At 42.6% G+C, this 24468-nt stretch overlaps 1 protein-coding gene across 1 annotated transcript in view; it reads right to left on the bottom strand.

Annotated features, from left to right (window-relative positions):
* Positions 1–23139, bottom strand: part of med13a (mediator complex subunit 13a) — an 85532-nt gene extending 62393 nt beyond the window's left edge. The window contains exons 1-2 of the mRNA XM_079508629.1: positions 22595–23139; positions 12583–12817 (exon numbers count right to left, since the gene is read on the bottom strand). Of these exons, the coding sequence (XP_079364755.1) occupies positions 12583–12817; positions 22595–22660 (301 nt within the window). The 5' untranslated portion in view covers positions 22661–23139. The remainder of the gene's footprint in view (positions 1–12582; positions 12818–22594) is intronic.
* Between the last annotated feature and the right edge of the window lie 1329 nt (positions 23140–24468).

The following is a 24468-nucleotide window of genomic DNA, read 5'->3' as shown; positions in this document are numbered from 1 at the left end:
GTGTGTGTATCAGGAGTCAAATGAAGGCCTGGTGCTTGCCATGGGGGATGTGTGCAGGCAGGGCTCCAGGTGCTTGCGGTGCACTCTAGTGTGTGGTCTGGTCGTCTCTAATACCTGGGCTTGTTTCTGGATAGCATTCTGTGGCTGGCCTGCATGCCCAGCTAATCTCATTAACAGCCACTGACACTCACATCTCACAGCACTTAAGCTTCTTTCAGTGGAGTCTACGGCACACATCTCCCTGAGAGTGCCCGACTGCACGCGGATGATGAAACAAACACTGTACACTAACCGCGCGCGCATGCACACACACACACACACACGCGCAAGCGAACGTGCACACACACACACACACACACACACACACACACACACACACACACACACACACACACACACACACACACACACACACACACACACACACACACACACACACACACACACACACACACACACACACACACACACACACACACACACCTCAGCTGACGAGACACTTATGTATCCTGCAAGGGAGATGCTTTCTTGTCAGCACAAAAAAGTGAGTTAATGAAAATGTACTGGATTTTGTAAAAAGAAAAAAAGAAAAGAAGAAGTGGCTTTGTTGTCTCGGTGGGAAGGTGGGCAAATATTGGATGTTAAGACTGTAACAGCTTTTCAAAAGAGGAAATTATCAATGATGTGCTTTTCAAAACCACAGGGCTGTGTGCGAGCCAGGTCACACACAGCCCTGCAGGTCGCACACATCCGTGCATATGTATGGTTGTGTGTGTGTGTGTGTGTGTGTGTGTGTGTGTGTGTGCGCGCGCTCATCTGTGCGTATGTATGGTACACACACACACACACACACACACACATGCGCACACACGCACATGCACACGCACACGCACACACACACACACACACACACACACACACACACACACACACACACACACACACACACACACATCAAAGCAAAGGTTCCCCCACAATCTACCAACAAACCCACAGTCCTCATGGACTAGTGAGAAGCGCCAGCCTCCAAAATCAATCTTGCATTCGACCAAAGGACAACAACCCCAGGCCAAGTAGCTGAAGAGTAGAAGGCTATGTGCTAGAGGAGACTGTAGAGCTACAAACTAATTCATCATCAGGTGTACACACACACACACACACACACACACACACACACACACACACACACACACACACACACACACACACACACACACACACACACACACACACACACACACACACACACACACACACACACACACACACCAACCTATTTCAAGGAAGGATGAAATAAGGAATGGGTTAAAAAAATACGTTGATAACTATTTGTCTAACTAAAGTGAGGCAGTAATAAACGCACAAATTAAAACATTTATCAGAGCAACAGCCTTTCTCTGTCGACTTTGAGTGACTTAGCAAACGGCTTGGCCATAGCCAGCCTGACAGACATGGCAGCACAGAGAGCAAAAGTTCGACATGAATAGAAAACCTTCCCACTCAGGCAAGGCAATGACATCAGAATAAGGGGAAGAGGAGAGGGGGGGACATGGAATTCGGCTGTGCTGAATATAGACAAGTTATCATCAGCGCGGCTCATGATAAACACATCTGCTTCCAGACATGAGGAAGAGGAGGGAACCGTTGAGAAAAAGAGCTCAAATCCAAACCATGAGACATTCAATGCTAAAATATGCTTATTCTGCCTTTTTAAGTGGACGTTCCTTCACTGGAATTGACAGCGGAGCCCAACACCTTCGTTTTACATAAACAGCCACAGAGATCCCCCTGCCTCTCAACAGAGATCACATTTGACTTAGCCTTCCCCTCCTCCCTTCCCTGTCCCCTCCTTTCCTTCCTTGTCCCCTCCTTCCTCCCAGAGTCTCTCCTTCCAGTGCCAAGCAGTGCTGAAGCAGGCGTCTGGTTTGCATCAAGCGTCCCCGACGACCTCATGTTACTTATACACACAGTTCAAGGCGGACGGGGGGGAAAATAAAGACTAAAATAAGGCTCTCTCGCCTAAAGACAGACGCAAAGACGGAAACACAGTGAGGGGAGCAATAACAACTAGGCTATGCTGTCAGATGGAACCAGCTGAATACAAGTGCTCAGACAGACACCACAACAACACGACATCAAAGTCGAACTTACGAGCTGGGTGGGGGAGCAGTGGAATTACAGGGGTTGTGAGGGGAAGGGCCAGGTTTTGTTGCAGTGAGATGGACAGGGAGTTGGCTCTGCCACTGCTTATTGGAGGAACACCCCCGGCCCCCCTTCCTCTGTAGACCTCCTCTGGAATCTGCCAAGGAGTTCCAAATGGGTCGGGAAGTGGAACATGAACACTTAAAAGAAGGGAAAACTGTGACCCCCTGTTGGAAATGAATGTGAGATGAGCTTCAAATAGTTTAGACATTAATCAGACAAGGTTTTGATCCATGACGGATCTTTGTCAGGTCAATACAAATAAAAAAGCAATCACGTTCTGCACTTAACCCAGCACCCACTTTCGATGTGTATACTATATAGTTCATCCTTCACTAGACAAGCTTCGAATAACATAAACATGCTAAAAAAAACGTTTAAGCAGGGGAAAAAAATCCAACTAAATATCTATCGGTACATTGTAAGTTACATACTCATCCTACCATGGTCCTTAGGGAGGCCCCTTAGGAACGTTCCTTATTGGACAAAGACAGGAACAAATGCCTCAGCTCTTAACGTTAAGTCTATGCCATATAAATGTCTCACATGTTGAATAGCAGCTACTTATGGCATTCCATCAAATTAATAACCAGTCGCAGTTAAATGAAAGCAGCTATAGAGAGACTGAATGAAACGTTGCATACAGAAAAACCCTGCATGACATGCTCTCACTTTGAAGACAGGTAAGACATGACATGCTCTCACTTTGAAGACAGGTAAGCGGTTGTAACCAAATATTTGGTGAAGTGAAAAACAAATAAACAAAACACAGGGACTGTGTGATCTTATATTACATTTGAGACAGGCGGAAGCTCACATTTTGTACCCATTGCTCACATTTCTGTACCCAAACTCAAACTGGCTCCGGGTAGAAGACAGAATTAAGCAATTGAAAATGGGTTTGACATTGAAAATTGTAAATCCAGCCTTGCCCTCAATGCCCTCAGTACACGCATACCTGACTAACTACCTCAAAAAAGTGAGTGACACCCAGAGCCACAATACTAGAGGGAGCGTAAACAACAATCTGGTACCACCCACTTTCAAAACAAATGGGAAAAATTCTCCTTCTACAACACGGCCACCCAGGCGTGGAATGCCCTTACCCCCTCCCTCAAAAAATGCAGATCACTTACATCTTTAAAAAAAAAAGGATTTAAAAAAATCCTACCTTTCAGCAGGCCCAAGGGAGAGGAAATGATCCTTCCCCCTTAAACAGGTGATTACCCCCAACCCCTTCCATTTTCCCCACTCTGTACGTAACAGTTTTATTTTTTTTCCTGAAATGATAGTTTTTGTTGTTGTTATTGATGATATTGTTTTTTGTTGTTATTCTTCATGTCATGAATGAATGAATGAATGAATGAATGAATGAATGATTCTGAATGAATGATTCTGGATGAATGAATGAATGAATGATTCTGAATGAATGAATGACTCTGAATGAATGAATGAATGAATGAATGAATGAATGAATGAATGAATCTGAATGATTCTGAATGATTCTGAATTAATGAATGAATGAATGAATTAATTAATGGTTTTATTTCGATCTTTTTTAGTTAGACATTACAAAAATATTTTTTTTTCTTTTTTTCTTTAAACAGGTCTACTTTAAACAGGTCTACATGTCTATGAATTGATTGCATAGGGCCTAAATGGAAACAAGACCGCATCCCTTTTGGACTGAGTGTTTGACTGCACTCTGTTGCTGTTTTTACATTTATGTTCAATAAACTATTCAATCAATCAAACCCAGAGATCCGCCATTACTCACACCTCGACGCAGCATACTATCAGAAATGATCCCAGAACATCTGCGTTCTGTTCAGTCACTGCGGATGCAGCCTAGATTCAGAGAAAACAGGCTTTTAAAACGACGCAGAAACAGGAACTGGACGCCTGTGTTTCCTTCTTCTGATTGGCTACGGCCGATCACGTGACACGCACGTTGACACCATGCAAGGCATGTCGGGTTACAGGTGAATGATGGGAAGGCGATTATTATTATTATTTAATTTTCTTGATTTTTTTGCCTTTTTTATGCGTGGCGCTAGATCCGAGTGCGCCGAAGGCAAGTCATAACGTATTCTATGTTCATTCCACTGTTACTCAAGTGTGCGAGGCCGATGTCTGTCCATCTGGACCTGATTAAATCACTCATTGATAAATCAATTTACAGGATCCAACCTTTAAGTCTGCATCTCTTAGAATGTGCAGCTTGTTTAATTGTCTGGTGCGTGCGTGCGTGCGTACGTGCGTGCGTGTGTGTGTGTGTGTGTTGGCCAGCCCAGTGCACAGGGGGACAAATAAGTGCCCTGGTTCAGACACAGATTTATGGTCTCAGCTGATGGTTGCGACACTTTCATGTCTCTGCCTTTGGGGTGGCCGGCCCAGATGAGATGACCTTTATACAAGCCCTTACTCTGGTCCAGAGCAGAGCTCTGTCCAGTACACCCCTGACCCCCCCCCCCCCCCCCCCCCCCACACACACACACACAGAGGCATGCTCGGTCTCACAGTCATTCACCAAACCCACAAAGCACCTGACATGACAAAGCGGACTCGAGCATAATTTATGTTGCGTCGCGTGATGGTGTCGGCCGAGAATAGCAGACCTCGGCTTGAGACACCATCGTGCAACCATATCAAACGGGCTTTACAATGAACATCCTCCACTCCTACACAACAGAGAATTATGAACCTCCTCCTGTCCTACACAACAGAGAATTATGAACCTCCTCCTCTCCTACACAACAGAGAAGCACAAAAAAGGCACACATTGGCACTTATGGGTTATTGCTGCCCGTGCTGTCATCCAGGCGCTGGGGAGTGGTAAAATAAAATAAAAATAAAAGAAATACAATTCTATAAGTGATCTCTCTTCAGCCACAAATTACGACACACCGACAATTATGGCCGCAGTGTGTCATTAAACACTGACACTACGCTCTTGTGATCGACAGCGTTTAGGGCATTCAACTAAGCCTGGCCAGACAACGGCGCTTTTTCCTCCTCCTGCATCTTCCTTATCTACAACGAAAGAGCGAGAAAGAGAAGAGGGAGAGAAACGGAGAGACGTCTGCGCTCCGTAAAGTCTCCATTACTAATTAATGGATATTTCCTGAGCAGAGAGAGAGAGAAAGAGAGAAAGAGAGAGAGAGAGGGTAACTGCACAGAAAAGAGAGCCTGCAACCCCCTGGGCCAGAGCTGCACGCATGGCCGCGTCCTGCACCACGCCAGCCAATGGAGAAGATCCATCAGAATACAGAGAGAGAGAGAGAGAGAGAGAGAGAGAGAGAGAGAGAGAGAGAGAGAGAGAGAGAGAGAGAGAGAGAGAGAGAGAGAGAGATGGAAGGGGTTGGAGGAGGAGGGTGTGGGTGTTCAGAAGCAGGAGATTAGTCCTGGAAAATGGATCCCTGAGCACAAAAGCCATCACCCTCCTCCTTGCTCTTCCTCCCAGAAGCAGGTCTAGATGTATCTATTCATCATGTCTCGGCATTTCACGACTGCAACGTAGCACTGGCGGGAAATACCTTGCTTGCTAAATAATTATCCTTAATACAAACCGATTCAAACGGAGCACACGGTCCCAACAACAACCCAGAGATGCCCACGAGTCTCGGAGCTCGAGTTGAGTCTGGAGTCTTTGTGGTCGAGTACGAGTCCAGTCTAGAGTCTTTGGGGTCGAGTACGAGTCAAGTCTCGAGTCTTTAGCCATGAGTACGAGTCGAGTCTCGAGTCTCAGTAAAAAAAAGGAAATTAATGAATTAATTTAAGGCTCTAAAGGCTGAAATACAGTTGTGATGATCTACACACCAAACCCGAAATTAAAAATGCACAGAATGAATGCTTATCAGAATAGTGTACCGATAGTTACATACTTTCATACATACATTCATTTAGGCTCCATTGTGTCTATATCTAAATTAATAAGTATCAGTGAAATCAATGACAATTACGCACTGCTGAACTGACGGAGTTATGTGTCCAACTGTCAAGACAAGCAGTGTCTCTGTTCGAAAAGTGAAGCTATATTCTTTGTTTTATTTTTGGCAATGAAATGACAAGATGACAATTTGTAAACAAAGCTCCTTTAACCCCTGAGGGGGGTGGTACTTTTCCATCCGTGACTTGTGTAAATCTATTAGAAAATGTAAAAGGGAGAAATACTGTTGGATGTCAGACAAATGTACTTCTCTTAGGGAGAGCCTCATTCCTGGTGACATAACACTAATATGCATCTGTCAGTTAGGCTAAATTCAATGTAGATGCTGCATATCGAGAGGACCATTTTGTGGGAGTGAAATGTCAGGCTTGTGACTGATGATGACATTATGCTATTGTAATCTAAGCTGTAGATGAAAATGATCATATAAAGAACGGAACACAAAGTGAGTGTGTTTTGATTGTACAAAGCTCACACAAACATTTGAGGAGTCCATAGCATCAGTATCCTATTCATTCCATGCCACTGGAGCATCACCAAGCTGTGTACACAGTTAAACCCTCTCTGGCTGCTTCATCCGTTTCTAACTTGGGAGTCAGAGTTGTGCTCAACAGGATATTTAACCCATTAAGACCTGGGGCGGATTCTACAATGCCTTCTAAATCCGTAGTTCTCAAACTTTCAAGATTTTTCTAAATGGTTCAAAGATAACAGATATGCAAGCTTGCAGTGGCGCAGTGTGAGCTTGTATTGTGCTATTTTTTAATAGCCAACACATTTTGCTGCATGTAAAGAAACCTGAACATACCAGTGATGATGATGCAGAGCTGCCAGTCATGCAATGCTGAAATCTTTACAAACTTGCCTAATTATAGGGTCTATAAATGGATCTACAAACTGGCAGCAAAACCCTGGTGTTCTATGTACAGAAAATGGACACAGGTAACATAGCTGGGATGGACATTTTTGTAAATTAATTCTCTCTCTCTCTCTCTCTCTCTCTCTCTCTCTCTCTCTGATTTGTTAATCATTCCATCTGCCAGGGTTTTTTTACGAGCAGAAATCACTTCATGCATTGTATTGCACAAGGGCGGGGGAAGCCGTTTCATGATTTTTATGCACAGCTGAAAAGGGGGCCTGACTGTGCCTTTCAGACAAGCTCTCTGCTGATCAATGCAAGTTTGCACCGATGCCAGGCTAAGCGCATGGCTCTGTGTTCCTCACAAACACACACACACATATCCGAAAGGGCCAGAGGGTTAGTGGTGAACAAATACCAGCACAGAGTATGGGCAACCATCCCACAGAAATAACAACAACACTCAGATGCACCACGTGAACACTAGTTTCAGTATTCTGGGACAGATATTCTGCCTGTGTTGTGAGCTTGTAGAGCTGCTGGTATTTGTGGCAAAGAGATTTTGTGTAGAGGGGAAATAGGAGGGGACCAAGTATAGTATCGGTCAATGAATGAATGAATTACCTGCTCTGATTGAGGAGGATTTAACAAAGTGAATTAGGGATCATAGTGTTCATATTGATTCATAGCGTCACCAAATCAGTCCATCTTAAAACATCTACAAATTGTAGACAAAAACAACACATCACATCTGCAGGGGTTGATTCTGAGTCTGACAGTTACTTTATGAGATGACGGTCCTAAATGTGACCCTTCACAGTGGAAAGGGATCAAAACAAAATGACCTGGAGACCACGAGATAGTTCTGGCCAACACTGCCATCAGAGCCTGCTGAAGAATGCCCTAAGGAAGTCCCTCAGGGATTCATAGTAGGGTTGTTTTAATTGGCCCTGGGGTACATAGTAGGGTTGTTTTAATTGGCCCTGGGGTACATAGTAGGGTTGTTTTAATTGGCCCTGGGGTACATAGTAGGGTTGTTTTAATTGGCCCTGGGGTACATAGTAGGGTTGTTTTAATTGGCCCTGGGGTACATAGTAGGGTTGTTTTAATTGGCCCTGGGGTACATAGTAGGGTTGTTTTAATTGGCCCTGGGGTACATAGTAGGGTTGTTGTGATTCCAATGGACACACAAGGGGAGTGGACGGGCGAAAGAGAGAAAGAGAGAGAGTGAAAGAATTCTTGACTTTAAACTTGGCAAAGACAGAAGAATTCCAAGAATTATTGCATACCAGCAAAAAACAGAAAAACAACAATTGCCAACGGATCCGTCCAAAAACAACAAGCTCACAGAGAGCTGCTAAATTGTTCTTTTCTTCACATCAATGGCGGGATAAATCCCAAACAGTGTGTTGATCTTGAAACGATGGAGATGTTTCCACTGCCCCCCTCATCACCAGTGAGCGAGAACCCCCCCTCCTCTCTCCAGAGAACTGACCCAACCAGCAGTAATGAATGAATGTGTGTGTGCTGCTGCTCAGTTCTCCTGCCCCAGGGACCACAGTGGACATGTCTTGGTCGGTGGTTAAGAAAGGATGGGGGCAGACGAGTGGTAAAAGAAAAGGGGAGGGAAATGTACCGCGGAGCAATTACCCTCACAGACGGACATCCTTTCCTAATTTCTATGCAAAAGAGATCAGTGGGTCTTTTAAGGAGGAGGAGAAGGCAGCTGTTTATCTTTTTATCTTTGGCTTTTTGTAGATGCCCCCAGATAGGAGAACTCCACCAGCTTTTTTAGGGGGGGGGGGGGTGTAAGGGCAAGATATTTGCATGATAATACAAGCCTAGGCAGCACGCCACAGTGAAGGGTCGGCAAGCCGTTTAATTTAGCGAGGACGTCCGTTCGGGTCTCTGGGAATGATTTTCGGTGCGTGGCCAGATGAAGATTAGAATTGGAGTTCCTCAAGGGCAGAACAGAGCGGCTTGTCAAACAGTGTAGAACAGGGGCTTGGTAGTCTGTCACCCATGGTACCCCTGGGACCCATGGTACCCCTGCCCATCACACCACACCACAGAGACACACACACACACACACACCACCCATGGTAGCCCTGCCCATCACACCCATGGTACCCCTGCCCATCACACCCATGGTAGCCCTGCCCATCACACCACACCACACCACAGAGACACAGTGTAGAACAGGGGCTTGGTAGTCTGTCACCCATGGTACCCCTGGGGCCCATGGTACCCCTGCCCATCACACCACACCACAGAGACACACACACACACACACCACCCATGGTACCCCTGCCCATCACACCACACCACAGAGACACAAACACACACACCACTCCTCACATTCTTTCTGTGGTGATTAAATGTCGAGCATTAAAGGATCTCTCACGTTTTCCGCCCTTCAGTACCCTCCCCCACTCCCTCGTCTCTGGAGAGAAGGGATTACTGGCATGGTGGTATACAGAAATGGCACTTGCTCAAAAATTAAAAGACTTTCACAGACCACTAATCTAATGAGGGTGGAAGTGAGCTGGGGGGGGGCACCGTGCCATGCCTACTACTGACATGAAAGGAAGAGCTGGGGGGGGCACCGTGCCATGCCTACTACTGACATGAAAGGAAGAGCCAGGACTGTTCATGTGATCACAATCATGTTTACCACGAACATTGTGTTGAAGTCCCAAAAGAGAGCTAGAGTTTGTCAGACAAGCGAAAATAATGTGTAAACATCCACGAAGCTGAAAAGTTAACAAAGGAATCAAAGGAAACAAATACACAGTAACTATGTGCGTTCACATCGCCTACCTCTTTTGAACATCAGTGAATTAGCCTATTCAGTTGGCGATCCGCAGGCCACACCTGGCCCAGAAGCAAGCTCCTAATGGCCCGGCAAGCTTGAATGAAATAATTAGAATAATAATATAATCATTATTTTATTTTAAAAAATAATAATTTTGTTTCCTGGGCTTTGAGGGACAGTTGAGGACACAAGTAGTCAGGGCCAGTGCCGCCGTACATGGTCTGTGACACTGCCACTGCACACTCACTGATGTGATGTGCATTCTCACCTCCGCTGTCGGGAGCACCCAGCGGAGTCTCTAACCTCCCACAGCAGACTGTCAATCATCAAACCTGGCTGACTGAGGCTACACACACGCGCGGGCAGGCACACACAGACCACTAGAGCCCTGTAGAAGAGGCTTGCTGAGTGCTGCCTTCCCCCGTGAGAAAACACAAGTTCACTGACACACACCGAAGGCTAACACCCCCCCCCCCCCCCACCCCCCACACACTCTGCTTCAAAGTTTCAACATTGCAACACCAAAGTAGTAGTAGCAGTGAATTGACAAACTGGACATTGAATGTTTCCTTGTCCTCGTGTTGCGCTTCTGTTTTTGCCGAAGTTTTTATTTTTATTTTTTATTTTGCCAGCTTCTTACCAACCCCTCCCACCCCTCACTGGGGAAAATCCCCCCCCCCCATACACACAACTGTATTTCTCATGTCTCAGGACAAAGCGTCTCAACCAGATCGATAGGCAGTCACACACAGAGGAAGGAGGGGATGAGATTGCTCTGGCTGACCCTCAGATCTGTCCAGTGCGGCTGCTCCTCTCTGCTTCATTGGCCGTGCCCCCCAAGAGAAGCCATGCAGAGAGACAGAGAGAGAGAGAGAGAGAGAGAGAGAGAGAGAGAGAGAGAGAGAGAGAGAGAGAGAGAGAGAGAGAGAGAGAGACTGATACCGAGAGAGAGAGAGGCAGAATGGTGGGGGGGTTCTTCAGTGTCTTCTTCCATCTGATGGGAGCAGCTTCCAAAAAAACAGGCTGAGCACGTTACACCACCACCCTCCCAGCTGGGAAGCATTCACACCAGCATGGGAGGGAGGGTAACATGTGGGGGTCTCTCTCTGTGTCATCACGCACTTCAGTGTGGTAGACTAGAGTCACTGTGTGATTTCCCAGGTCAAGCCTCATTCCCGCAAAAAGGGGTAAGTGTGTTATTGTTTAATTAAAAAACATCCAAAGAACACAAAAAGGCAGGCACTGCTACAAATTGACAAAATCTCAGTTCTACAAACCGGAGCAGGTTCGCCGTTGAGGCGTCGACCATATCGTAATGTATAAACAGAAACAGAAATAATTTGGCATGCACAGGAAGGCTGTGACTCCAAATATAGATTCCTTATGCCACCGGACTTGCAACACAGGGCAGCACACTCCATTAGCAGGGTCTGGGCCTGGCATTTCAGGTTATCACGGTGGCCCGTTAGGCCTGAATAAGCTGCCCATCACATCCTTTAGCCCCCTTTTCGAGGTCACTTCAGGTACTACAATGTCCCTTAATGGAAAAGGGGCTGCCAACCGGAGGCTGGGCATGGCTCACACTCTAGAGTTCAATCTCAACTGCGGAGACTATGAATAAAGATGGTCTCCTCCAGTAATCTCGACTGCTAACACCACTCCTGCTGAAGAGAGTGATGGAGGAAATACGGACAGGGGGAAGAGGGGGGTGCACAGACTTCCATGAAGCGTTTGCCTCTTTTCTGCATGACTGCTCCTGCATATTCAATTTTTTATCAAAGCAACTGGAGAAGGAGAGCGCTCTATTCCGTGGCCGCCACCTCCCCTCCTGGTCTTCTCATCCTTTAGGTAATGGTGACATGCGACATCAGCTTACTTGTTCTATCAGTGCAAAGTATAGGTTGCTGGAGGGCAGGAGCCACTTAACATTCGGTGATAACACACACACACACACACACACACACACACACACACACACACACACACACACACACACACACACACACACACGCTTTCAGTCTTGTCTCTCTCACTCTCATATACACACAAACAAGAAGGAAACTAAGTGTGGCACCTTGTGTCTCAGTGGAGATGGAGTTACCCCAGAGTTGCTGGTAGGGCCAACCAGCCCAGCTCACTCATCATTCAGCCAGGGGGGGAAATGTTAAGAAGGCATCAGATCACATAGACTCAACACTCCCAGAAGCTCTCGCTTACACAGGAATCTCCCAGTTTGTCTGCCTGACAATCAGGCTGTGAACTGCTTGACTTGTCATCATTGTCAGCTTTACAAAAGCACTTAACAAGTCACTATTTTATTAACTATCACTTAATAATGATAATTAACTTCCTTTTTTTATCTATAATTTTATCCCACGATTTTGTAACTAATTTTTCACCCCTGTGTCAATTATCTAACTTATCTGACTTCCTTAACTTCCTTTTAATAACCTTCATAACCTTGAGTGAATCCAACGACAAAGAAAGTACAAGCGATTGTCAAACGGCTATCAAATTCATCAACCCCATTTCTTGTGTCAGAGCAAAAGACACCAGAGAGACATAAAACCCTACATAGAAATTATCACTTTTCACATCCTCCTCTCTGTCACGAGAGGATGTAAGGACACGCTTTGCTCTTTTTATTTTGAATCGCGCCCGAACCGTCACGCACACAAGAGTCAATGAAAGACTTTCATTCAATGCAAGACTTTCGCAACATCTGCTCTGTATCATGCTCTCTTGCGTTAGCGTTACCTGCAAGTTCATGGTGGATGAGATCGGCGAAGTTGGGATCGTCGCCCCACCAGAAGAGCCAGAGCTCCCTGCGTCCTGGCCGCTGGCTCCGCCGCCACACGCTCAGCACGTCCGCCTTCAGACAGCGGCTGTAGCTGCACAGGATGGGGTCCTCCTCTGTCACGGGGAAGAGGATGGGTGCCGAGGTGGGGCCCTGCCACACATACCTCTTCCATTTGATCCCCGTCAGGTCGGCCTGGAAACAATAGGGGAGGCAGTTAAGAGGAGGAATGAGAGAGAGAGAGAGAGAGAGAGAGAGAGAGAGAGATATTGTACTTGGGAGTAAACACGTGATGCTGAGCTGAGGTTTAAAGAGAGGTTATTAAATCCTTTTATTAATATGAACTCTTACAAAGCCAAATAGATGAAGGAAGAAGAACAGAGAACAGAGGGAGAGGGAGATGAAAATGCTAATTAACAACCTCACTCAAGACACATAAACATAGACTGACTTTTTGGTCTTGTGCCCTTTTTTCAGGCAAGGTGCTTTCACTGTCGACAAGAACAACATGTTCGGTATGTAAATAATTAATAAATGAATAAATAAAAAATCCCAATGCCGCTAAATGTGGTCAGCACCTTAATCCTCATTAATGATGAGTGCCTGGAGATGGGGGGGGGGGGGGGGGGGGGGCTTTGTCATTCTCTAAACACTGCCTGCCTTTTATAAAGAGAACAAAACACACACAGCAAAAAGCCTCATAGGCAGTAAATCACTGCCAGGGTTATTAAGTGTTAAAGCAGGAACATTACGCTCCACTGCTAGCTAGCACTGCTGCTCATCACCCGAGCACCGACAACCCAACCATGTCTACCACGCACACGCACACGCACACACACACACACGTCACACACGCACACGCACACGCACACACACACACACACAGAGAAAGAACACAGCACACACACACAGAGAAACAACACAGCACACATACACGCACAGCATGCCTCAGGCATACGTCCTCATTTCCATCAAAGCTTTTAGTCTTCCATCTCTCCTTGTAGGCATTTTAAATAATCTGTACAAACATGGACGGCTTGTTTCCGACATGCCGTTTAGCTGTGTTCTGTATAGATGGAGTGGACAAGCTGTCGTTCTGTAGATTTAACCAATTTATCTATTACAAATCTGGAGGGGGGGGTTCTTAAATCAAGCAGAGAGGCGTTGAGCCTGAACGAGTGATTACCCGTCCTTCTGGTGGGGGAGCGGTGGTCTTTTGCCAAGCTATGGATAAGCTAGGAGATTTGTTAGGGGTAGGGGGGCGGGGGCAAGGGGTGTGTGTGTGCGGGGTGGCAGGGTGTCAAAACAGAGCATTCTGTGGTGTCAACTAGAGCAGAGCTGGATCACAACAACTTAGGTTAGCCATTGGATAAGCAGTGAGCACATGCAGGCCTATCAGCACATTATATCTCAAGATCATGTGAGCAAATTATAAAGAATCCAAACTGTCAATGCAGTTTTTACTTAGTTTAACTTCTGCGTCTAATCCAACAATATGAAATGTGTGTGCAGTGCACATAACTATATAGTTTGACGCCAGATTCTCAGATCTTGTCCCAGACTACCAATTACAGATGTTTTGCGGTTATTTGTCAATAAATGCAACATTTTCTAACCAATTTGAAAAACTTAGATTTGATTAAAGATCACTACACAAACTATGTGTCCCGTTGCAACTCGTTGTGAGCTTGTAGATAAGCAAGCTATTTTTTAAAACCTTTTGAAAATGCTTTGCTTATAACATGTACATGTCCAAATTAGGGAGGCCAGATAGGGTGCCTTCACACCTGTCCTGGTTGCTTTAATTCGATTAAAACGAACCCTGGATCGTATTGTCGGAATGTGCTGTTCATTTACACTGGTGTGAACAACAGTCATACGAACTCTGGTCTGACAAAAACACTCTCTTCCAACTGCACCAGAGTTCCGTTCACTGTAGGTAAGAATGCAAGTGAACCAATAAAAGACAGTCAATAATAATTATTATAGTGCACATATGTTAATTCAATATATTATTATTCTATAACGGATGATAACTTTCGACCAAATCCTTAACTTTATTAAACAAATAGGAATAATTTAAGCAAATTAGGGAAGCTAGTTGAAGCTGCCAAATGCATGACTGCTTGCAAAAAGAATTTGCCTACTTTGTGAATGTGTAAATAGCAGCCTTATAATATCACTGCCCCATCATTCATCTGACTACATTTACACTTGTGTATTTCTTTAAATTAACATGTTGCGTAGGTGATGGCCTAAACTTTGAATTTGTTTGCACTGGGTCTAATCATTTCTATTGCCTGCTTGGACTCTCGAAATTCTCTGCCATGTCTCGGCGCGGGGATCACGAGACATGGCCAAAGCCTTTTCGGCAGGTCTCCAGCCAAAAATGTTGAGAACCCCTGCACTAGCCCATGCACTATTTAGCCTAAAGCCTACCTCTAACTGTTCTAGTAGGCTAAATGGCAGTTCCAACATCGTAACAGACGTAGGGTAAATTAATAATTAAAAATAAATCGTGGCAGAATCAAATATATGATCTGCCCTCTCGCGATTTTCAACCACCCCTCAGTCACTTTATCCTGGCGCCAGACAGTCATATTCTATTGTAGAAATCAGCAGGCTGTTTAAGAGACAGCTTGTTTGCTCAGGGCACAATAGGCTGTAGGCTGTGGTTGCTAAAGTAAAGGCTGGCATATTAATACAATTATTAAACATAATTAGTTGAATGAAGAAGTGTTGTACATGTAGGGTAATTATGAACAGTCATGTCTCTCTGAGAGAGAGAGAGAGAGAGAGAGAGAGAGAGAGAGAGAGAGAGAGAGAGAGAGAGAGGTTGAGGGAGAGAGAGAGAGTGCAGCCTACCGTTGCTATAATTTATTTCATATCTTAAGTAGGCTTATTTTGTTAGTGCTTGCCTTCAAGGATGGCATGGGTATAGAAAAGCACAATGAAATGGTTTTGATAGCCTGCACAGCTCAAGAAGCTGACAGAGATAACGCCCTCCCTCCTATTCTGTAGGCTGGTAGATCTCATGAAAATCAGAGAAAGCCAAAGGGCTACAGTTGCCTAATCAAACGATACTTCATTGGTACAGTATAGATGCATAGGCTAGTGGGCATTGGACTTTCGGTACCCCGGTAATGCTCAATAACTGTGGCGTAGCTACAACGGGTTGCACGTCAAAAATAGCCGATCTACATGCTCACAACATGTCACCTCTTCGACACGTTGTGAGCTTGTAGATCCGTTGTTTTCGGTGCGCGACCATGTTGTACGACGAATTGCCTAATGCCTATACATTTGCAAGAAGTGAACGACTGCTGACCGACTTGTAAACCCTGAAACAGGTATTACCCCTGAAGTTAAAATCTGAATCCAGCTTCATAAGTACAATCCTATATGGAAGACCAGAAAATATTGGTGAGTTTCTATAGGCTAAAATATCTATAGGCTAAAAATTATAATAAATACCACAATGAAATAAATTGAATACCCAGTGATATAAATAAGAAATACAATAACATAAATAAATATTTATTTATTTCATTGTAGTAGTTATTTAATTTCTGGACTAATGGACTTCCATTAATTTCCCTAGAAATGTTGTCCAATAAACGAGCAAGCCGTTTCAACTGCGTGACATTTGTTTCCATGTTTGGTGAACTTGACAAAGTGCAATATGAACGCAAACTGCACCAAATGAAAATGCAACAATGTTGAAACTTCACTCCTGAGTCTACCAACTATACGTGTGAAGGCAAGCTGCTCTAAAAATCAGAATATTGATGTAATTAAACAAAAGTCAAATAATGATCTATTCTATATTACGTATCGGTCAAACAAATGTTTTGGTCGAGCTGAGAGCTCTATATCAGTATTCTCGAATGTCAACTGTTTGTAAAGATTTATGAACTACGTCACATTTAGCAAAAGGACAATTTTCAACATGTGGTCCAACAGACCAGTTAAACAATCACAAAAGTACATTATTTAGTCCTCATGTCTAATGATAGGTCATATCATGAATCGCAAGCATACAGTACAAAAGAACAAAACATATGCTCAAGCTTTGTTTATTCGCTGCACGATAGAGAAATACATTATGCTCCCTAATGAATGTTCTGTCTCAAAAGGAATTTAAAAACTGCAACAAATGATTGTGCCAAATCTTTATAGTTACACACACAGCGCTAATGACAGAGCTTGTCTGGTGTCTAACAACCAGACTACAGCGGTTAGGAGACTCCTTGCAGGAGAGTGTGAGCTTGTATTATGACACCTGCAACTTGCTAGGAAACATCTGGGCACAAAATGCAAAGTGAGGGTAGGGGACAACTTTTAAGTGTGAAACCAGATCATATGCACTATATGTAGGATAAACATAGTCCTAATGAACCATTCCCAGTGGTTACATAGGCTCCCCCACTATAGGCTGTTCTTTGTTATAGGTCAAGTAAGTAAAATAACTGTGAGAATACATTAATTATGTAAACTGTGAAAATGTGAAAATGAATATGATTATTGTGATTTTTAGAATTTAAAAGATCACCCATCGTTTGGTGCTGTATAGCCTATTCAAATAAGCCATGTGGTGTAACTACATGCTTACATCCATCTGTAATCAGCTCTGCTTCAGAATGTCATGTCACAGGTTTATAGGTGTAAAGAAGTGGGTGTAAGTAGTTTTTGTGCAAGCTCCATCGTTTTTGTTGTTTTCATAAAGAGTAAAATAAAGGGGGGGTGTTGGGATTACGATTCACCAAGTTACGATACGATAAATCGCGATGCATCACACTTTTCTATATTACTGAACAACATGGCAAGTTTTTCATCAGTCAGTACAAGCAGCCGGCAACTGAACAACATATTTTATTTAGAAACTTCTATTTATATTTTTATATTTTTTGCCTGCAAGTCTATTCTTCTCCCCTCAGGGCTGGCGCCAGATGTTTGGGTCCGATGCAGATCCCAATTTGAGAGTCCTAGACGCCAGATTACCAACGTTTTGTCAAAGAGTTCAACTGTAATCAATCTGAAAAACGTAGATTTGATTAAAGGTGAGATATTTTTTTATGTCGTAACCGTGTTGTGATGTTATATTAGAATCAGCTTTGTTTGTTTGCCTTGTGGTTAAAGTCACTTATGTGCTAAAAGAGTGACTTTGAGAGCTGTTAAACTGGCACCGTGCAATGCATGTAATTTAGGAGTCTATTTTTGTAATAACAGTTTCTAATCAATGGAGCAACTGAGCAAGATATCTCGCCAATTGGACTAGTTAGATCATGACAAGGTAACTGCACCACCCAAACATCAACCAAAGTCATTGTGGCACTATTCTAACATTTTCAAAAATAACAGATCTACAAGTTCACAATGCATGACAGCACAACATGGGAGCTTGTAGAGCTTGCTTTTTAGAAAACAATTTAAAACTACACTTCGGCTTCATCATTGCAGAGCCAGATACCGATGTTGACAAAAGGTTTAATTTATGCATTTGGCAGACGCTCTTTTTCCAGAGCACAGTAAACAAGGTAAACAACACATGCAGAGAGACAGACAGTGGAGTGCCTCAGTAATCTAGGGTCATAGGTAAACCAAGGACCTAGCATGAACTACAATAGCAGGTCAACTGTAGATTATACACTACCGTGTGCTATCTGGCAGCTTCTGAAATAGTAGGCAAAGAGAACACTACCATTTTCCAACATGATCACCAGTGTTTGCTTAAGTAAATGACCACAACTTGTGAATGCCAAGTTAGAGTTTAACTTTGACGGGTAGCACACAGCCTCTGCCAAGTGCAAACATGACAATAATAAAACCTACTGATACAATATTACTGGAATTGAGTAGTGTAGAATTATTGGACAATGCCTAAAGGTTTACATTAGAAATATATGAGATGGCAGTTTAAACAGTGGTGGGGTTTCTCTGCCAAGTAAGAAACTGAATACATTATGGCACTTTGCCCTCAAAATATATTACACAAAAGCATACTCTACCGTAATTGTGGTTTAACCACTTAAGCTCTATATACTTGTTCAGAAAATGGCCAAAATAAAATTAATAATATAAATGTGGTTAAATGAAAAGGCTTCATGGGTGCTTCTGTTCTGATTCTGAATAGTATAGCCTGATCTGATCAATGAACTGTTCATTTACATTATGCTATAGAGGGGATGCGCGTGACATCATCATCATACCCGGAAGTTATGCGGGAATGCCTACTGAGTGGCAAAAACGACTTTTCTGGCCTTAATAGCCCATACATCTAAACAGAAAAGTCAATCTGATTGCATTAAATGATGTTAAACGACATTAAATTCACTTTGCCAAGTCACTTTGCCACTCGATTTGCCACTCGATTTCCCATTCACTTGCGCATACCCTCTATTTTCATTGGCCTACACCTGGTATTCTGTGCTTCAACATCAAACAGATGGCCAGATTTAAAACAGCATACACCCTGAAAAGTACCACACAGAAACGCCAAATGATTTGTCTTACCCCCCCACGACTTTCTAATATCATCAGTATGATATCATTATCTCAATTTGGGAACGTCCTCATTGTGGCAAATCAAACGTTATCTTTCACACATTTGGATATGTCTATTATATACAAAATGGAAATATTGTAATGTGATTGAATGTCATCATGCCATGTAGCCAACCAACCAAGTCAAGCCTGAATCCCAGTCCTGGGTTATTAGTGGATTATTACTGTGCCATCAGCAGCAATTACAAGCTCCAATAGTAATTAGGCTACACTAAATGTAATCTAAAAATAATTTTAGCACTGGCAGTTCCTTGAACTATGCAGCAATGTCGGCTATGCTAGATCTGCATTCTGCACCTCTGTCAACAACTGGGTACATGAGTGCTGCATTCTCCGTCAACAATATATCCAAAAGGTACATTGATCCGTCATGGATAAATCTGTTATGTTCACTGCTGTTGTTAAGGTAGATTGATCCATCATGGATAAATCTGTTATGTTCACTGCTGTTGTTATATCTGGCTTCTTCTTTTATAGTAAAATAGCAGCTCTACAAGGTCACAGCGCCTCGTTTGTAGATCGGCAATTTTCATTTTGTTTAACAAAGTACAATACAGGGTTAAGTGGTTGAATTAATACTAATTAGTAATTGAATATAAACAATCTATTACTATTTATTTCATGCCCGATTCTTTGATATGCATGAAAAAATAATTCCCCCGAAAAACCTTGCTTAGTTGCTTCTCGATTATTCTGTTATATTCTAAATATTGGTTTTGATATATTTTTGGTTAATTGCCCAGCCCTACTTCTCAAGCCCTCAGCCCTACTTCATATGCATGTGTGTTACACATGCAAACTATGTGCTTCGAGGTACATAAGAGTAAAACATATTTTTGTTCGGCTTCATTCAGACAATGCCGCAGCATATAGGTAATAATAAATAAAACCGTAAAAAATAAAATAAATATTTAAAGAGAGAGTGTAAAAAAGAGCACTCATGAGCTCTCATATGTACAGTATACAATACACATGCATATCTTGTCTTGGTATATTATTAAGCATTGCTTTTTTTGCAGCTGTTAGATGCATCACTTTGTGTCTGTCTGCATGCAGCGCTTCTGTCCTGTTTGTGTATCAGAGTATGCTGACCAAAATGCTTACAATGTCACCCAACAGGGCAGGAGAGAAGCAAAGAGGATCATGTCAAATCCAACTATTCAAATCACAACATTAGGGGGAATATAAAGTCAATGTTGTAACTAAGCTTTCATAAGGTGGCGTGCATGTAGGGGTTGCGAGTACGACCCCTGCTTTTGCCAGCCACTCACCTTCCTGTAAGCCACTTAACGTTCTCAGTCTCCAAGCAAATCTAAGTTCAAACAGCTGCCTTCCTGTCTTTCTCTAAGTTATGAGACAAGCAACAGGTGAAGCTACTTAAATCATCTTGCAGATGCTCCCCCAGCAACAGCTTCTAAGACACCACTCCCACTGTAACAGGACTGTCAAGAAGAGAACATGACCTTAACAAGTGTGTTTGCATGTTTGCACTGAGGGATGCAAATCCTACAGGTTTCTAGTCAGCACTCTCTTTTTGAATAGTACTTACAACTATCCCTATCGCAATCATTTGAGTTAATCCCAATTACTTTTGCATAATCATTCAAATATTTCCCCTTCATCTACCGGTATATAAAACAGCTGGGTGAAATGTAAGGAAATACCATAAATCAACACAACGCACAATGTCAATGTGTTTTGACAGATTTTGAACATTTGTGAAAGTTTTTTTTAAAGTCTAAAAAAGGCAAAAATAAATATCATACTAAGTGATATGTTCTAATATTCAATGCCAATGAAATCATTAACAATTATTTGTATGACAATTAATCATCAACTAAAATGTCATGACCTACTTACAACTGGCTTTAAATGCTGCTGCTAACCTTGGCCCAAAATAATTTGGAGTACAGTATTCACTGTTGACAAAGTTAAGGGATGTACCCTGCCAACTGGGGGCAACTCAAACTACTGATTTAATGGAAAGAGCTTGTCAGTGATGCATAATAATAACAACACACGGATGGATAAACAGAGGATAGAAAGAAGAAAAAAAACGTGCTTCAAATTGTAAAATTAAAGAATACAATGATTGAGTGCTAGCTGATTCCAGACTGGAGTACCGAAAGATAACCTTAAGAGGAAAAAAGACCACAATGTGTTCACATTCTTTCTCCATAAAACCACAAAGTGGAGTCTGTTCACAGCGTGAGTCATAATAACAGCACAGCAGACAGCAGTGGTGTTGTGCTTAGTCTCAATGTGCAGGAAAATGTCAATCAGACAGGCAGCACTACAGCTACTTGTCCCCAACTACCCTGTACACATTACTTCACTTCAAGTCTTCTGTTAAGTTGTGTAGCATGCAAGAATAGTATCGGGCCAGAGGAAAAAATAAACGAGTTTAATAAAAGAGTTTATGTTCACAGTAATCCAAGCAACGTACAACTGTATAAACCACTATATTTATTGCCATGCCTTGTTCTGTGGATATTGAGCGCCTGTTTTGTTTGGCTGGAAACGAGACTTGTGAACTTTTCCAAGAGGGAGGAGCACAACCACAACTTCTTTAGGTAACAAATTACAATTGACAACAGTAAAGTGTAACTGGTGTAATATGAGAACACTAGAGACACTGAGAAATTACTTCTAATGCGACTAAAAACATAAGCCTTTCATCTCCTGAGATTATCAACGACCCCAACTACCTAAATTACTATTACATATCCAAGAATGCATGCCAGAGATTATATAACGGTTTTGTCCCGTGTCCCCAGTTGGTGTGTGTACTAGACATGAAAGTAATAAACAACATATCGGAATAAACAACATATCGGAAACTAACGATTAAGATGAAATATTACACAAATGATTTGGGACATTTATAAATAGAACGAATATAGTCACTGACATGTTTGTCAACATGCGAGCTTTATAGTACACAAGACAGAAGTGTGTTGGAATCAGTTATCCAGCTGTACTGCTGCATTCTGTGTTTTTACACAACACAATCATTGCATTCAATACCGATGCAGTGTAATGGAATGTGGTTATGACCAATTAACGACACATTGCTGTCTTTGCAGAAGCTTAACAAGAGAGAAAGTGTTTTGCCTTCGGGTCACCACTTGTCAAGCGAAACTGATTGGAACATGCAATGGAAAAGAGGTGATAATAAAGTCGCCTGCGTTGTAACTCACTGACAAAGTGCTACAACAACGTCACTAGTAGCGAACTCATCTGGAAACATTGTTGCCGAAAATGATGTCAGCTAGACAGGCCATAAGCCTGGCTGCTCTCCTCCTCCAGCTAAGCTATACTATCAACTCAGCCTGTGTGGCTAACGTTAGCTTAGCCCCTCTCAGCTAGTTAAAAATGGCTGCTTTCCTTTAGTTTTAAATCTCTTACCAGACAGAATAGATTGGAATGGCAGTCCTCCAAGCTGGCCCCGTTAGGTACAAAACAAGAACTCATCCTTTCAGCGCGCGGTCGAACATTCCACCATTTCAGTTCCCGGGAAATAAAGAACAATTTGCAATTGTGTTTTCTAAGATGTGCTGGCCAATCAACGAGAAATATTATTTTTTAACATTTGGCTGCAGGATAGTTAATTTAACAACCTTCCAATTGCAGTTCCTTGTCCAGGATAAAAGGCGAATATAGCGACTTTGCAATCTCTACATCGACATCTTAAAAACACACTGTACAAATTTCAAGGAAGCGAAAAATGTTGATAAAACAAAAAGAAAAGGGGAGCAAAGAATCAACTCTCCCCCTCCCCCTTAGCCTAAAACGGTCTCTGATGAAAACGTCCCGTCTACTCCTCCACCACAAAATCCAGTCTAAAAACGAAATGCATCCTTAAAAAACGATCGACATCTGCCATCGGCCTATATTTTTATGGTTATTTCAACCATTATTTCAGTCTCGGTTCCTGTTGGTTTCCATTTGAATTCATGGATTCCTTTCTTTAATGGCGGCCACAGGGACAACTCTGCCTTCCAAAGCCTATTGGCTCATTCGTGGTCATGAGGGGTGTAATAACACAAGAGTGATAGGTGTTGCCGCTAGGCGAGCGCAAGTGGCGCTACTGAGCAACAGATTTTGTTACTAATGATCAAACCTATAAACTCCTGCTCACTTACACAGTGCACCACCTAGTGCATGTGATGGTGCACGTACAAAGAAATGTATCTATCTATGCATAATGCGCCCTGAGAAGAAGATTTGATGAGTAGTACCAGACATGAACACAATTTCATTAATGGACTCACTGTCTGGCTCAAGACAAGTTGTTGTAAGTGTGTTATAAGAAGCAGGAACCGTCCATTGGAGTTTCTGTGATGAGTTCCCTTCACAACGTTAACCCTGGATATGCCAGATGGAAAAAGATATATTAAAAAAAAAAAAAATCTCCAAAAACAATCACACAGACACACGTGTGTCAAATAAACGAGCCTTTTCCAGAGATATTCTCCTTCTTGAATGCAGAAAGCACGCAGTTTATTATTTATACATAATAGACTTTTCCTTTTTGCATTCGTTTCAAGACTTCAACATGAAATGTGCTACATTGCAAAATATTTGGCATATTTAGCAGTGGAGACTGCATATGCTTCAGTGCCTTGTGAAGCATGCAGGTTTAATACAGCCGTTATAAGCAAAAACATTTATTTATTTCTCTTTTTCTTTGTTGTTTTTACAATTGTATTCCATTTCCTGCACAATACCTCTTTGATCTGTATGAGTTGTGCCCTTTTACAGAAGGCTACAATGATCTAACCAATGGTGTCACTAGTGTCAATCACTAAATATGTTCAACACAAAGCCTGAATTCAGGATAACGTTTTTTCTCCTTCTATTAAATATTGGCTGAGGCGAACTCTTACACTAAAACAAAGTATGACTCAAAGCAGATCGTTTAAATGATTCATTTCTTCTGTGGCTCTTATTTTTTCCATGCACCATTTTCGGAAATATTAGTTTTCAATATTTATTTCAATTAATCAACTTTCAGGCCATCTGATCTTTTTTTCTTTTTACCAATTGCATCCTCAAAGTTTCCCCCCATATAGCCTCAGTTCAAACATATGCCTCACTTGGTTTCAATTTGGGAGTTTCATGGAATAAGAGGCTATTAACATCTATGCTACAATTAATGAGTTTTTAGAAAGTCTTTATCCCGTCATTATCCAAGGAGGCTTCCTCCTAATTACAACACTATGTAATCTGTGTTTAGTCATGGAAGTTGTTTCTATAAATCACTGGTAACTAGGAGACCT

The sequence above is a fragment of the Electrona antarctica genome (genome assembly GCF_951216825.1).
Source record: "Electrona antarctica genome assembly, chromosome: 8".
NCBI classification, from domain to species: Eukaryota; Metazoa; Chordata; class Actinopteri; order Myctophiformes; family Myctophidae; genus Electrona; species Electrona antarctica.
The sequence above is the reverse complement of the archived record's forward strand: the minus strand, read 5'-3'. Positions and strand labels throughout refer to the sequence as shown.